We start from the raw sequence: 16226 nt of genomic DNA, 5'->3' as shown, positions 1-16226 counted from the left end.
ATTTAATTTCTTCCTCCCTAAGTAAACAATCTAATTGATTCTGTAAGGAAATTCTTAGTTCATAGTCAGAAGCCGATAAACCAGCTGTCTCACTATTAATATCAATAAAATTAAGCAAATCAGACAATCTCTTCTTCTCTTTTCTGTAAACACTTTCAATATTTAAATTCCACCCTTTTAGAACCCGTCTAAGCTTCTTCTTTCTATTTTGAATAACATCCAAAACATCTCTACCCTCAGAAACACTATTCCAAGTTTTTGTAACTATATCAGCAAGATCTGGTCGTTGAAGCCAACATAACTCAAAACGAAATTGTTTAAAAATTACCGGTTCTTTAATACCCGAATCAATAACAAACGCAACATGGTCAGAAACCCCTCTAACTAGAGGTTTGACAGTAACTAAAGGATAATGTTGCTCCCAAACAGGACTAACAAGAACTCTATCTAGTTTCTCAAAAAGAGGATCACGTTGGTTATTCGACCAAGTAAATTTTCTACCCGAAAACTCCAAATCAATTAAACCCCAATGTTCGATGATGGCATTAAAATAGTAAGACCATTTACTTAGCCTTTTTGGTTTATTCCTTTCCGACATCTTCCTAATTAAATTAAAATCACTGGCTAAACAAAAAGGAAGCGAGTTCTTACCAAGGATCTGAACCAGATCCACTAAGAAAGCACTTTTTTCACTTTTTTTAGAGGCACCATAAACATTGACTAAGTTCCATTTGAACTTAGTCTCACGATCCATAAGAACCATATGTGACATATATTTACTAGAACTGCAAGAAAATACATCAAATTTATCAACTCTAGCTCCCATCAGGAGCCCACCGGAAGCACCCTTAGCAGGTTCCCATAACCAAATAAATTGAAATCTACCACTGATATTCTTAAGCCATGCATCCGTAAAATCTTCTTTCTTAGTCTCTTGCACACAAATGAAATCTAACCTATATTCCGAGATGCTTTCCTTCAGGAAATCACTCTTTCCATACTCACCTAGTCCTCTACCATTCCATATAAGACCTATCATATGATCAGAAAAGTTTCTTACCCCTAACCTTAGGCTTCACACTAAAACTTCTAGGTGAAGTCCTTCTTTTACCGGCACAGAAAATAGATGCTAAAGTCATGATATCATCATTAAGTTCCTCATCTTCCTCTCCTATCTCTGAATCCGAGTCAGAGAAAACCTCCCTAACTGCCGTAGGGTCAAAGCTTTCTAGCTTTGCCTCTTTATTCTCATCTATAATATTATTTTTCCTTTTATTAGCCAAGAATAAGTTACACCTAGCATGTTCCAAATCTTGAATCATAGATATAGATTGTTCAATTTCTATATCATTACTACCCAAGCTAACACCAATACTTTTAGTAATACCAGAAATAAAACTAGGAACTGTATTTAGAACAGTGGGAAATGGTTCTTTACCGGGTATGATATTCTCCAAGTTGTTTTTCCTCGCCATGTCTTCCGTCTTCTCCATTGTGTGAGTATCTTCCTTGTTTTTGTTTCTGGCACTTCTCCTTCTGTTCTCTAACTCATCAGCTGCCGCTTTCTCTTTGGCTCTCTGAATTCTTGCCTCCGCTTCACTCACATTCTTCTGGACACCCATCTTCTCTTTTTTCTATCCCACGGCCTCAGTCCCTCCATCTCCATCCCCAAGCTGAGCTACTTTGTTGTTCTGTGACTTCTCAGCATCCTCATCCTCCATTGCATATTCAGGATCTACATTTTCTTTATTGAATCCAGCTTCCTTCCTTTTCATCTCAACTTCCAACTCTATCTCTTCTTCAACTTTCTTATTGATTTCTCTAATTTTTTGAGTTCCCAATCCCAGCTGCCTAGCAAAGCTATCCGGGTGCTCATCATCATCGTCATCAAGGTCACAAGCCTCCAATCTTGCCGAGTCTTCCGCAAATGTTTCATTTACTTCATTCACAGCTTTAGCGCCACCACTGTGCATATTCTGTCTATCCAAAAGGATCTTTCTGGTCTCCAACTCTTTCCGAAGGTTCTTGTCCATTTCCTCTTGACTACTTGGCACAAACTGTTCCCCATTGTCATCCAAAAACACCTCACCATCTCTCACCATATCTTCGGATTTCTTTGGAGACTTTGAAGTTTGTGAATTATCAGGTTGAGACAGTTCCCTTGCTCTTTTTAAGTCTCCAGCACTCATATTTGCACTATCCTGAGATGTCTTGACAGTATCATTATCACTCACCAGAATACCGCCCATCATTGGTCCTCCCTCCTCCACAATGTCTTCCAGCTCAAAGTATATATCATAGATATATTCCTCATCATTAAGCGGAGCACTGAAAGGTATTTTCCGAGGATCTTTCACTCCAACTTTAGCTCTAATTACCTCACAGCTCCTATACAATTCCATATCAATTTCATACACCTTCCCAATCATAGACGCAGCCTCACAGAAGCCCTGATAATGTAGCATTGTTTCTGGGATACCAGACATCTTAACCCAGACAGAATACAGTTTGAATTTGGCCATATAACTGTTGGTCCATCTGTTCACACGAACTGTGGCTTTATGTCCTAGGAGACCAAAGAAATTGAAAGCCTTCATCTCATCAATCTTTTGAACAGACGGGAACTTCACTAAGTAGCTGTTTTTCAGGTATGCTTTTGCTGTCCACTCCCAACCCCATTGAAATTGCCTGCTAAAAGCATCCACTAATTGCTGTGCTGTAACTGTCCCAGAGTGCACTGTAACTATCGCAATGGCTTGTTTAGATTTTTCAGCATCAATCTTCTTACTGGTAAGCGATGTAAACATCTGTAGTCCATCAGCACCTCCTCCTATGAGAGCTGCCACAGGCTTTGTTTGAGAAGGCAGGACACAGTTTCCAGAAATGTGTGTGGTCTTTCCGCAGTAGATACAAAATAGCACTGTTTTGCAATCCTTGACACCATGTCCAGGTAAACCACATTTGTAGCAGTTTTTGTTACTAGCAGAAATTCCTTGCTGTCCAGACACACTAGAGGAGCTACTTGCATGCACATTCATAGGAATAACACTTTGACCACTTCGGTTAGGACCTACAGCACCCGCACCCGTCGATCCACCTCTAATATGACCACTGATGTTTGAAGCAGAATTATTGTTGTTTGCAAAGTTTTGAGCAGGATACTGACCACTATTGACAACCGAATTCTGACCTCTAGCTTGCTGATCACCATAAGCAGTAGCCGAATTGGGCATGAAAAAATTTGTATCACCTTGATGAATTTGTCCTTGGAAATCATGCCCATGGAAGGATAAGCTCAAGGAAAAAAAACGATTGGCGATGGAATGCCACACGTACTTAACCTAGAAGCACGCGGCCCTACGTATGTGTCCAGGCCCTTATTACTCACCTGCCGTGTTCGTCTTGCTCCTTGTGGCAACCGCAGCAGCGACCTGGAGCAGCTTCTTCCTCGTCACGGACGCACTGCAGCTCGAAGCTGTGCATGCGGCCGGTGGGAGCTGTATAGGGCGCGAGAGGGACGCATTGCTTGTCTTCAAGCAAGGCATCAATGACACCTACGGCTTTCTCAAGTCGTGGCAACCAGGGCGTCAGGATTGCTGCCGATGGTCCGGCATCACCTGTAGCAACACCACCGGCCATGTCATCCAGCTTGACGACCTTGGCGAAACATATTTAGTGGGCCAGATAAGTCCTTCCTTGCTTTCTCTAGAGCATCTTGAATACCTCAATCTTAGCTGGACATATCTGACTGACCGTAATGGTGGTATTCCCGAGTTCTTGGGTTCCTTTAAGAACTTGAGACATCTCTATCTCTCATACATGGATTTCATTGGTACGGTGCCTCCGCAGCTTGGTAACCTTTCCAAGCTAGAATATCTCGACCTCTCCTTCTCCAAGAGGATGTACTCAAAAGACATCTCATGGTTAACCCGTCTACCTCTGCTAGTGCATCTTGATATGAGTGCAACTAATCTCAGCTCAATTGCTGCTGATTGGCCTCTTGTGGTGAACGTGCTTCCATCATTGGAATACCTCAGACTTTTTGACTGTTCCCTCTCAAGTGCAAATCAATCCCTCACACACCTAAACCTCACAAATCTTCAATACCTTGGCCTCTCCAATAATAAGTTTGGTCATCCAATTGCATCCGCTTGGTTTTGGAACGTAACAAGCATCACATACCTTGAACTCCTTGAAACCTCTCTCTATGGTCCATTTCCAAATTCACTAGGAAATATGACGTCCCTCCAAGTGCTATATTTTGGCTGCTACCCGGGATTTGATCTTAACCTAACCAACGCAAAATGTAACACGGCAACAATGACAGTCGACTTGAGAAATCTATGTGATTTGGAAGAACTGTGGCTTGATGGAAGTCTCTCATCTGGAAACATTACAGAATTCGTTGAGAATTTGCCACAATGTCCATCCAATAGATTGCAACACTTGAGTATGGAGAGCAGCAATATGGTTGGAATTATAGCAGATGGGTTGGGCCAGTTAACTAGCTTAACTAGCCTTGACCTTTCGTACAATAACATTACAGGTTCCATACCACTAAGCATACGCAATTTGTCTCATTTAGAGTATCTTGACCTTTCTAACAACCATCTTAATAGTATACCACAAGAATTGGCGAATTGCACTAGTTTGCAGAATATAGATCTATCTAATAACAATCTTGTTGGACCTATACCGCTAGGAATAGGGAGTTGCACTAGATTACAGATACTTGACCTTTCCTACAATAGTATTACCAGACCTATACCGCTAGGGATAGGGAGTTGCATCAGATTAGAGCACCTTGACCTTTCTTACAATAGTATTACCAGAGCTATACCGCTAGGGATAGGGAGTTGCATCAGATTAGAGCACCTTGACCTTTCTTACAACCATCTCACTGGACCTATTCCACCACGGTTGGGGAATTTCACTCGATTAGGTTATGTAACTCTATCTAACAACCTTCTTACTGGAAATATACCACCACAGTTGGGGAATGCAACTAACTTGGAGTTTATTTCTCTTTCCAACAACTATCTATCTGGACCTATACCACTAGAGATAGCAAGTTGTACTGGACTAGGGTACCTTAGTCTTGCTAATAACCATCTTACCGGACATGTGCCACCAAAGATTGAGATGCTCACTAATTTGGTTGAGCTCGACCTCAACAACAATAACTTGGATGGTGCGATCACGGAGGAACACATGGCTACTCTGAAAAGCTTAAAGCACATGGATTTATCAAAAAATTCTTTCTCAGGACCTCTGCCATTGGAATATGGAGCTTCGGGATTAATAGAATTGACTTTATCCTTCAACTACTTCAGTGGTCATATTCCTGAATCTATTTGCTGCAAGTTGAGGAGCCTACTTGTCCTGGATCTATCAGATAACCTTCTAGAGGGAGAGCTTCCTCAGTGTTCTGAAAAGCCTAACTTGGTTTTCCTCCACTTAAGTAACAATAGATTTTCTGGCAAGTTCCCGTCCGCACTTCAGAACTACACGAGTTTAGCTTTCTTGGATCTTTCAACAAATAATTTCTATGGAAAATTGCCATTATGGATTGGCGACCTGGTATACTTGCGCTTTCTGCAGTTAAGTCACAACTTGTTGTCTGGAGATATTCCGGTGACTATCACAAATCTTAAGCGCCTTCGCCAACTGAGCTTGGCAGGCAATAGTATGTCTGGGATTATGCCTTGGTCTTTGTCAAAATTAACTTCAATGACTAAGAAACATCCAAGGAGGCCAGGGGTTTTTTTTTTTTTTTCGATAAAGGAGCAATAGCCCCAGCCTCTGCATCAATTGATGCACACGGCCTTTTATTAAACATATAAAGTATCAAGTATCAAGTAACAAGTACGAAAGAAAGAAAAACAATCATGGGTCCGTCATGGTTGCCACATAAACCAACCAACGGAACAGCAAACATCTAAATAGGCTAGCCATACTCTATCATATTAATGTGTCGCCACCCAGTAGCCCGGTAATAGAAGTCCTGAGTAAGCACCAGCAGTCTGTATGGTACACTGGCTATGTAGGTAAATTTAGAGAAGTTTGGCCCGTCGTGATGAAGCGCCAAGAACTTAAGTATGGGTTTGGAATTTTTGATGTGGTCGGTATTGACCTATCTCTCAATCAGTTAGTCGGTGGAATTCCAGATGGGATAAGTTCTCTTAACGGATTGATGAATTTGAACTTATCTTGGAACCAGCTGAGTGGGGAAATTACTGCGAAGATTGGGCTGATGAAATCAATTGAATCACTAGACCTATCAAGGAACAACCTTTCCGGCGAAATACCTACAAGCTTGTCAGATTTGACATATTTAAGCTTCCTGGACTTGTCATATAACAATCTTGTTGGTAGAATACCACCTGGAAGTCAACTTGACACCTTGTACATGGAGAATCCATCCATATATAGTGGCAACATTGGTCTGTGCGGCCCTCCTCTTGGAAGGAATTGCTCGGGAGACAATGTACCTGAGCACGAGAATCCACAAAGAAGGGGCAAGTTTTCTGAGCCAGTGTTGTTCTTTTACTTTGGGCTTGGGTCTGGATTTCTTGCTGGCCTGTGGATCGTGTTTTGCGCCCTGCTATTCAAGAAAGCATGGAGAGTTGCCTATTTCCGTCTCTTCGACAAAGTTTACGACAATGCGTACGTGTTTGTGGTTGTTACTTTGGGCAGGATGAAAGGGAAGGCCACGAGTTGAGTGGGACGTTAAAAAAATGTAACTCTGATGCTGGTGTGACCGCACTACTGGGCTATATGAATAAATGAAGGTGTAAAGATATTTAGCACATTCTGCTAGTATGTGTGTGTTTTGTTGTCCCATAGGCGTGTCATATGAACTTAGTGTAATGCAAGCACCAGTTAATATTGTTTGTACTAAGGGGTCAGGGCAAACCTCCGTGATTTTGATTGTTCTAGCTCTGGTTCTTTTTCTCTTGTAGATTTGAAATGTTGACTTATTGTGTTTTTTGAGAGCACAATAAGCACCTAGAACTGACCCAAGAGTCCCCCAGCCACTCTAGCAACAGTACCTGAATAAACGAGATATTGATCAGTTTCAATATTGTCACAACAACAAAAGAAAACACGTGGAAGTCACTAGAATTATTGGGCTGTGGCTGAAGCGTTGCCCTTTGGTCTCGACCGAGAAATAGCAGAACGGTTTACGTAGGTAGAACGTGTGATCAGCCAAACCAGCTGGTGAAGTATACACTGGCACAAGCATCTCTCAACAGATTAAGCCTCGTAACTTACCGACAACTTCAGGTTAGCACGCTTCTTGAATCGCATGCTACGCGCAGCCCAAGGCGTGGTTGTGCTCGTCCAGCACCCTCACGCGATCCTGCTCGAGCGAGGCCAGCTCCTTCGCATGCGTCTCCCTCAGCACAGGGGCACCTGTTGTTGCAGCTGCTCCGCCGTGTTCAAGAGGAACAGCTGGCTACTGATCTCTTCGCCAGCCCCAGGAGCATACCAGGGTCAGCTGGAGGCTGCCCTTCGTCGCCTCGGCCGCGGCGTTGTGGGCGCGGCGGGCGTAATCAAGGTCCGCTAGATGCTCCCGGGAGTGGTTCAGGGTTAAGAGGAGCCCGGCCTCCTGGAGCTGGAGCGGGAGGTGACATCTTTAGAGCAACTCTAGCCGACACTGCAAACGGTAAACCCAAATACGTGTTTCCGCGCGAGCTCTGCCATGCTCTGCTCATCCGCAATTAATTCAATCGGCGGCCAATTCCATCCCACTCCGTCTAATTTTGCCGATCTTCGACCGGATTATTTGGGAGTTTTGTCGGAATTTGTCCGGAGGCTAACGATGAAATGTATCGACCCGAGGTGAATTTTTCAATCGACAGTGCGTTGACCGTATCCAAATTGGCCTTCAAACACACCTTCAAAACTTCAAATATAGAGATTGCGGGCTCGTTTGACCATTTTGAGGTGTTTGGTCTGGCAAAAAAAAAGTGCAAACCCTCAAACTGGCCTGCAAATTTACAGGTTTGACAATATGTAGTGCCTGCTAGAGTGCTTTTAGGCCGTGTTTACTTCTCTCGTATTTTCACCTCTACCAAGTTTACGAAAAAGAGGGGTACCATCCTCTCAAATACGCTTCCCAAAAACTCCCTAGTATAAGTAGGGTTTTTAATCTAGAAAAAATGGTGGGAATTTGGGGGATGTCGCCGGGACTATCCCCTCCAAACCGGGAGAAGTAAATGGACTATTGGGAAACTTACATGATCTAACATAATATCCGCCCATCCCCTAAAGTACACTAGAAGTAAACAAGACATGAGGGGTTCCTAGGCTGTGCGAGTGACTGGCGGCGGGTCCAGCGCTAGGTCCATCGTATTCTCCTAGGGGTTGCCCCAAGAGCAAAGTGGATGCATCCGCGAGGTGGGGGGACACCATCACTGTCTCCCTAGCTAGCGACGCGGAAGTGGCAGTGGCAGGATCTGCTAGGGGAAAAGATCAAAGTAAGGATAAAAGAAGATAACCACATGTGAAAGAAGAAGGCAACGAGGGAATTACCCTCATTCACGCCGGTGCGTGCGGGGGCCCTGCCCATGTCCATCTAGGGAACCTAAGGATCCCAGGAACCGGTAGCGGCGCTTGAGCTAGCCTCCGTCTCATGAACTTCGCTCGCCTTCTTGAGGGAGGGTTCCCGTGCACTGGTTTCTCCGCGGTCCCGCTTTGCAGGGCTTTATGTCACTGTCACTAGGAAGAGGAAACACCCCAAATTTCCTTGGGCGTTCAGTTCGCGTGCGGAGTTGTCGGTCCATGTGACGTTGTTACCCTCATTGCTATCTCCCCACTAGTAGGAAAAACTACTAATCCTAGGTTTGGTAGCACTAGCGCTTTATATTTGTGGTGCGCCACGTCTATACACCAGCACCATGACTTATGGTGCGTCACAAGTGTGTCTAGTGTGAGTGGGAATTTTAAGATACATGTGGCCCACCAAGACATGGTGTGCCATTGGTAAGTGGTCCCAAAAATCACCTTGGTGAGCCACCATTAAGTGGTTCCAAAAAATCACCTTGGTGCGCCACTGGTAAGCTCCCCAAACTGCACCCGAGATCGTCTTTTCTATTTTTAAAAAATAAAGAAAAAAGATAGAGATTTAAATTTCAATTGTTAGGAAAATTAATAAATATGAATTTTAACATATTTTGCAAAATAGCGTCATGTTTTGGTAAAATGGCTCTAGATTTTGTATACGACCTATGAGGAAAAAAATATGAAAATGTATCTCCAGCAAAAGTTAAGTTACATCTGATTGCAATGTCCTATGGCCATTTATCGATTCTTTTAAGTCCCTCGAAATAAAAATTTGGAACTTTTGAAGGATTTATATTTTGCTGCCAAAAAAATTAAAAAAATAGTCAAAAATAGCAATGGCGCACCATGACGCCATGGGCCCTGGCCAGCCACTGGTACCTCGCCAGTGGTAAGTCTTACTAGTCGGATGTGAACCCGGGACGCGACTAGTATGACAGGTGATGGGTTCGTTGCATGGAAACAAAAATTTCTACCGTGAACATGAACAAAAACCAAGATCCAATCTAGGAAGAAGCAAGATCTAATCATCGAAGCAACGAGATGTATGTGAGACTAACCCTCGAAGATTTCAAGCCTACGAGATTAGATCTCGTTGTTGATGTAGTCGATCGTCCTGTGCTGCAATCCGGCAGCACTTCCGTACTCGGTCGTGCATACGGTGTCGATGAAGCCCGTCCTCTCCCCGTTCCAGCGGGCAGCGGAGGTGTGTAGATCCCCTCGGAATCCCAACAGCAGGACGGCGTGCTGGTGGTGGTGGAGGAGAAAAGATGCAGGGCTTCGCCAAGCCGGAGCAGACTTGCGGTGGAGGAGAGAGGGGCGGCCAGGGCTAGGGTATGAAGGGTGTACGCCCCCTGCCCCCCCTCTTTATATAGGGGGGAGGGTCGGTTTGGGTGGCCCCCTAACCCCCTAGATCCATCTAGGGCCGGCGGCCAAAGAGGGGGGAAGTTTTCTTCCCCCCAAGTTGATCCCCCTAGGGTTTTTGGGAACCCTAGTGGGCTGGCCGACTTGGGCCTTGAGGGGCATGTGCCCCTGGCCCATTAGGCTAGGGTGCATCCCCTCGGGCCATGCTAGGCCTCCTAGGGTCGTGTACCCACTGGTGGGACCCCCGGAACCTTCTAGAACCTTCCCGGTCTTCCATTAGAAAAATCCCGAATTTTTCCGAAGCCTAGAAATCAACTTCCCTTATATGAATCTTATTTTCTGGACCATTCCGGACCTCCTCGTGATGTCCTGGATCCCATCCGAGACTCCGAACAAACGTCGGTCTCCATCTCATATTCTGAATCTACTTATGCGACATCGAACCTTAAGCGCATCACCCTACGGTTCGTGAACTATGCGGACATGATCGAGACTCCTCTCCGACCAATAACCAATAGCGGGACTTGGAGATCCATAATCGCTCCCACACATTCAACAATAACTTAGTGATCGATTGAACCATTTACATACGATACTGATTCCCCTTGTCACGCGATACTTTACTTGTCCGAGGTTCGATCATCGGTATCTCCATACCTAGTTCAACCTCGGTACCGACAAGTACTCTTTACTCGTACCGTGGTATGTCATCTCTTGTGACCTTGCCACATGCTTGCAAGCTAATTAGATGTCATTCCACCGAGAGGGCCCAGAGTATATCTATCCGTCATCGGGATGGACAAATCCCACTCTTGATCCATATGCCTCAACTCACACTTTCCGAATACTCAATCCCATCTTTATAACCACCCATTTACACAATGGCGTTTGATGTAATCAAAGCATCCTTCCGGTGTAAGTGATTTACATGATCTCATGGTCGAAGGACTAGGTAACTATGTATCGAAAGCTTATAGCAAGTTGAACTTAATGACTTGATCTCATGCTATGCTTACTATGGGTGTCTCCATCACATCATTCACCTAATGATATGATCTTGTTATGAATAACATCCGATGTTCATGATCAGGAAACCATGATCATCTATTAATCAACAAGCTAGTTAAATGAGAGGCTTACTAGAGACTCTGGTTGTTTACACAACACACATGTATTAATGTTTTCGGTTAATACAAATATAGCATGGAGTGTAAACATTTATCATGAACACTAAGACATAACAATAACTAATTTATTATTGCCTCTCGGGCATATCTCAAACAACAGGTACAAGTCGCGTGGGCCGGTACAGTCCGCTGCTACTGTGATTTTTTCGCAATTGTTTTTTAAAAAGTGGGACCATTGCCCAGCTATCCACATGATTTTACAGAAAACACCCTAAAAACTAAAATAAATCAATGGAGTCCATGTCGTATCCTTGTGGCACTGACAAGAGGAGATAGTGTGGAAGAGGAGGTCACCGTCGCCGGAGGTGGTGCAGAGGAGGCGGTCGCAGTCGCGCGAAGGTGATGCGGAGGAGGAGGCGGTCGCCGTCGCCGGAGTTGGTGCGGAGGAGGAGGCGGTCACTATCGTTGGAGGTGGTGCGGAGGAGGCGATCGCCGGAGGTGGTGCGTATGAGGAGGCGGAGCAGGGCGCCGGATGTGAGTGGAGGAGGCGGTCTCCATCGTCAGAGGTGGTGCTCGTCTTTTTGGGGAGAAGGAGGAGAAGTGGAAGAGGAGGAGAGGAGAAGGTGGAGAAGTGGAAAAGGAGGAGAGAAGGTGTGGAGAAATGAAAGAGTATGAGGGGAGAAGGTGGGGAAGAGGAAGAGGAGGAAGGGATAAGGTGGAGAAGGGGTAGATGAGGGGGAAGTTTAAAACTAGAGAGAGTGATTTTTTTAAAAAAAAATCATATTTGAAATTTTTTTTACGCCGAAATTTAAAACCTGAAACAACTCTGTTTTCCTTTTTTAATTTTTGGGAATCTAAAAAACCGCCAACTATCACGCCTTAGTCGGAGGCTCTGAAGCACGGAAAATGCGAGCCTCTAATCATGCTATATCTAGATTTCCAGGCTAAATACCCAACACCCTCAAAAATGAACTCCGCTGATTAATTTGTGCCATTAATGAATTGTGGTGTGTATATATGCGCATGTGTGTATGTGTTCATATCTGTTTTATAAGATTTATAAATATCCTGTAGGGGACCCTCTAAAGTGATGGGTCTACAAATATCCTGATAAAAAAATGCGTGTAACATTCTTCATCTCAAATGTATACGAACATGGAGTTCTAGGATACATACGGTGCCCAAAATATTCCAATCATAGATTCGCATCATGGTCTTGAGCGATGTACGGCCACATCCGCGTGTGGCTGCTGGTTGCCATCCAACCTGGCGATACGGGCGAAGCAAGAGTTTGCGTGGGGTTAATTAGGGTAGGGTAAGGAAGAACATCTGTAGTTTGAGAAAATCAGAGGCCGACCGGAGCTATTTGGACCACCTGCTGCGAGCGGGGAATTATTCAACCGCTACACGGCATGCGCGCGGACTGCCGCCCCGATCGAATTTCCTTGGTGGATTCAGCTGACCGACTACGCGCGGTCTACACCACCAAAGAGTGATCTCGCACTCAATCTGCTAAAGATTGCCAAGCTGCGATCATCCTATAGGGACACCCAGACGCACAAATAGTTGGCACTCTGTGGCCAGCGGCTTGTGGTGCCATGACCTCCACGAACTTGACCGGCCAGCCGGGGCAAGACTAATGAAGTACGACCTCCACGCCGTGTTTCTGTATAGTAGTATACAACTTTTGAACGACGACTTCCAAAGTCACGAATTATTTCCACACACGCCTGACCGCACTTAACTAGTAGTGGCAACTGTGGAAAGCTACCAGGCTACCACATCCACCCACACGCAGCTCTATTTAGCTACTTGAAGCTGCACCGATCTGATCAGTGACCACCCACCACCACTATCGATCTGCACCATGTTCGCTCCCTCGCCAAGTTCGTTTTGCTCCTCGCGGCAGCAGCGGTGACTTGGAGCAGCTTCTTTCTCGACGCCCATGCACGTTCGGCACATGAGGCCAGCGCGAGCTGCATAGAGCGTGAGAGGGACGCCTTGCTGGCCTTCAAGCACGGCCTCTACGACATCGACGACTACCTCGTGTCGTGGCAACATGAGAGCCAGAATTGCTGCCAGTGGGAAGGCATCACCTGCAGAAGCACGACCGGCCATGTCATCCAGCTTGACCTTCACGGAAGATATTATTTAGACGGCCAGATAAGTCCATCCTTGCTATCTCTAGAGCAAATTGAATACCTCAATCTGAACCATACATGTCTTACTGGGCCTAATGGTGGTGTTCCCAAGTTCTTGGGTTCTCTAAAGAACTTGAGGCATCTCGATCTCTCCTTCATGGTATTCAATGGTACAGTCCCTCCACAGCTTGGGAACCTTTCCAAGCTGGAATACCTCGACCTTTCCGGCTCAGCAATGTACTCAACAGACATCTCATGGTTAACCCACCTACCTCTGGTGGTGTATCTTGATATGAGTGGTATGAATCTCAGCTCAATTGCTGCTGGTTGGTCTCTTGTGGTAAATAACCTTCCATCTTTGGAGTATCTCGGTCTTGCTTCGTGCTCACTATCAGGTGCAAACCAGTTCCTTGAACACCAAAATCTCACAAAACTTCACCACCTTGATCTCTCCTATAACTACTTCGGTCATCCAGTTGCGTCCGCTTGGTTTTGGAATGTAACATGCATCAAATACATTGACATCTCTGAAACCTCTCTTCATGGTCCATTTCCTAACGCACTAGGAAATATGACGTCCCTCCAACATCTGTTTTTTTCATGCAGTCTGGATTTCGATTACGGAGTGACCACATGTAACAAGGCAACAATGACAGTTGACATGAGAAATCTTTGTGATTTGGAAGAACTAGTGCTTGATGGAAGTCTATCCTCTGGAAACATTACAAAGTTTCTAGAGAATCTGCCACAATGTCCATCCAACAGATTCAAATACTTGAGTTTGAAGAGCAACAATATGAATGGAATAATGGCAGCTGGATTGGGTCAGTTAAATAGCTTAATTAGGCTTCACCTTCCTTACAATAACATTTCAGGATCAATACCACTAAGCATAGGAAATTTGTCTTATTTAGAGTACCTTGACCTTTCTAACAACCATCTTACTGGGCATATAACGCCAGAGCTAGCGAATTTGACTAGTTTGCAGTATATATCAATGTCCAATAACAATCTTATTGGACCTATACCCCTATGGACAGCGCGACAGGGGAGATTAGAGTATCTTGACCTTTCATACAATAGTTTTAATGGAACAATACAGTTGGGCATAGGGTTGTGCACTAGATTACGTTACCTCTCACTTTCTTACAACCATCTCACTGGCCCTATACCACCATGGTTGGGGAATTGCACTAAAATGGGGTATCTTTCTCTTTCCAGTAACCAACTTACTGGACCTATACCAATGGAGATAGCTAGTTGCACTGATCTAGGTTACCTTAGTCTTTCTAATAACCTTCTGACTGGACATGTGCCATCCAAGATTGGTATGCTCATAAATTTGACAGAACTAGACCTTAGAAACAATTACCTGGATGGCATGATAACAAATGAACACCTAGTTACTCTAACAAAGTTATTGCACTTGGATTTATCGAATAATTTTTTCAGAGGTCCTCTTCCATCAGAGTTTGGTATTCAGTTAGGCTTATATGAATTCATTGTATCCTCCAATAACTTCATAGGCCATATTCCTAAATCCATTTGCCAGTTGGGAAGACTAATTGTCTTAGATTTATCGAACAACTTTCTAGAGGGAGAACTTCCTCAATGTTCTCAGGAGCCGAACTTGGTTTTCCTCCTTTTAAATAATAATAGATTTTCTGGCAAGTTCCCATCATCACTTCGAAACTACTCGAACTTGGCCTTTGTGGATATGTCAAGGAATAATTTGTATGGAGAGGTACCACAGTGGATTGGAGAGTTGGTATATTTGCGCTTTCTGCAACTAAGCCACAACTTGTTTCATGGAAAAATTCCAACTAGTATCACAAACCTTCGACGCCTCCGTCAACTGAGTTTAGCGGGAAACAATATGTTTGGTGCTATACCATGGTCTTTGTCAAATTTAACAGCAATGTCCCAAAAACATACAAGAAGGAATGGGGTTGAGTTGGCTAAATGGTACATTGGCGCTGTGGGTGACTTTACAGAGGTTGTTTCGGTTGTGATGAAGCGCCAAGAACTAAAGTATGGGTTTGGAGTTTTTGATGTGGTCGGTATTGACCTATCGCTCAATCAGTTAGTCGGTGGAATTCCAGATGGGATAACTTGTCTTAACGGATTGTTGAATTTGAACTTATCTTGGAACCAGCTGAGTGGGGAAATTCCTGCGAAGATTGGGCTGATGAAATCAATTGAATCACTAGACCTGTCAATGAACAACCTTTCTGGCGAAATCCCAACAAGCTTGTCTGATTTGACATACTTAAGCTCCTTGGACTTGTCATATAACAATCTCGAAGGAAGAATACCACCTGGAAGTCAACTTGACACCTTGTATATGGAAAATCCATCCATATACACTGGCAACATTGGTCTGTGCGGCCACCCTCTTCAAAGGAATTGCTCGGGAGACAATACACTAGAGCATGTGAATCAACATAAAAGGGAGAAGGTTTCCGAGTCAGTGTTGTTCTTTTACTTTGGCCTTGGGTCTGGATTTTTTGCTGGCATGTGGATCGTGTTTTGCGCTCTGCTATTCAAGAAAGCATGGAGAGTTGCCTATTTCCGCCTCTTCGACAAGGTTTACGACAATGCATATGTGTTTGTGGTTGTTACTTTGGGTAGGATGAAAGGAAAGGCCACGGGTTGAGTGGGACATTCAACAAAACTATGTTACCCTGATGCTGGTGCCTAGTGTGACCGGGCTGTATGAATAAATGAAGGTGCAAAAATATTTATCGCATTCTGCTCGTATGTGTGTATTTTGTTTTCTCCGTTAGGCGCGTCATGTGACCGTTAGGCGCGTCATGTGAACATTGTGTAATGAATTAATGCACCTGTCAATACCGTTTGTACTAGTGGGTCATGATGAACCCCCATGGTTAGGCTTTTTCCAGCTCTGGTTCTGTTTCTCTCGACAATTCATAATTGAAGGACTGCGGAATATGATTGTATTGATATGTGGTAATTGGTGATTACATTGAGCCTCTTGGGCTGTTTATATAGTACTAGAGACTTGGAG

The 16226-nt window shown here is 44.3% G+C and overlaps 3 protein-coding genes across 3 annotated transcripts; all 3 read left to right on the top strand.

Moving 5' to 3' along the window:
* The first annotated feature begins 3363 nt into the window (after positions 1-3363).
* Positions 3364-5793, top strand: LOC139832270 (uncharacterized). Its single transcript, XM_071821989.1, has one exon. The coding sequence runs from the start codon at positions 3364-3366 to the stop codon at positions 5791-5793; it is 2430 nt and encodes an 809-aa protein (XP_071678090.1).
* A 233-nt stretch (positions 5794-6026) lies between these two features.
* Positions 6027-6935, top strand: LOC127309007 (receptor-like protein EIX2). The gene has a single exon (XM_051339978.2). It carries the CDS (start codon positions 6077-6079, stop codon positions 6719-6721), a length of 645 nt encoding a protein of 214 aa, XP_051195938.2. The 5' UTR covers positions 6027-6076; the 3' UTR covers positions 6722-6935.
* Positions 6936-12896: 5961 nt separating this feature from the next.
* LOC139830114 (uncharacterized) lies at positions 12897-15947 on the top strand (the record flags this gene model as incomplete). The annotated part of the gene is made up of 1 exon (XM_071821368.1): positions 12897-15947. A coding segment is annotated over one exon (2958 nt), but the record flags the coding sequence as incomplete, so codon positions are not given.
* Positions 15948-16226: the final 279 nt, after the last annotated feature.

Source organism: Lolium perenne, chromosome 6, assembly GCF_019359855.2.
Source record: "Lolium perenne isolate Kyuss_39 chromosome 6, Kyuss_2.0, whole genome shotgun sequence".
NCBI classification, from domain to species: domain Eukaryota; kingdom Viridiplantae; phylum Streptophyta; class Magnoliopsida; order Poales; family Poaceae; genus Lolium; species Lolium perenne.
The sequence above is the reverse complement of the archived record's forward strand: the minus strand, read 5'-3'. Positions and strand labels throughout refer to the sequence as shown.

Excerpts from the sequence above, each read along its gene's own strand:
- LOC127309007 (XM_051339978.2), top strand. The coding sequence starts at position 6,077 with ATGAAGCGCCAAGAACTTAAGTATGGGTTTGGAATTTTTGATGTGGTC.
- LOC139832270 (XM_071821989.1), top strand. The coding sequence starts at position 3,364 with ATGTGTCCAGGCCCTTATTACTCACCTGCCGTGTTCGTCTTGCTCCTT.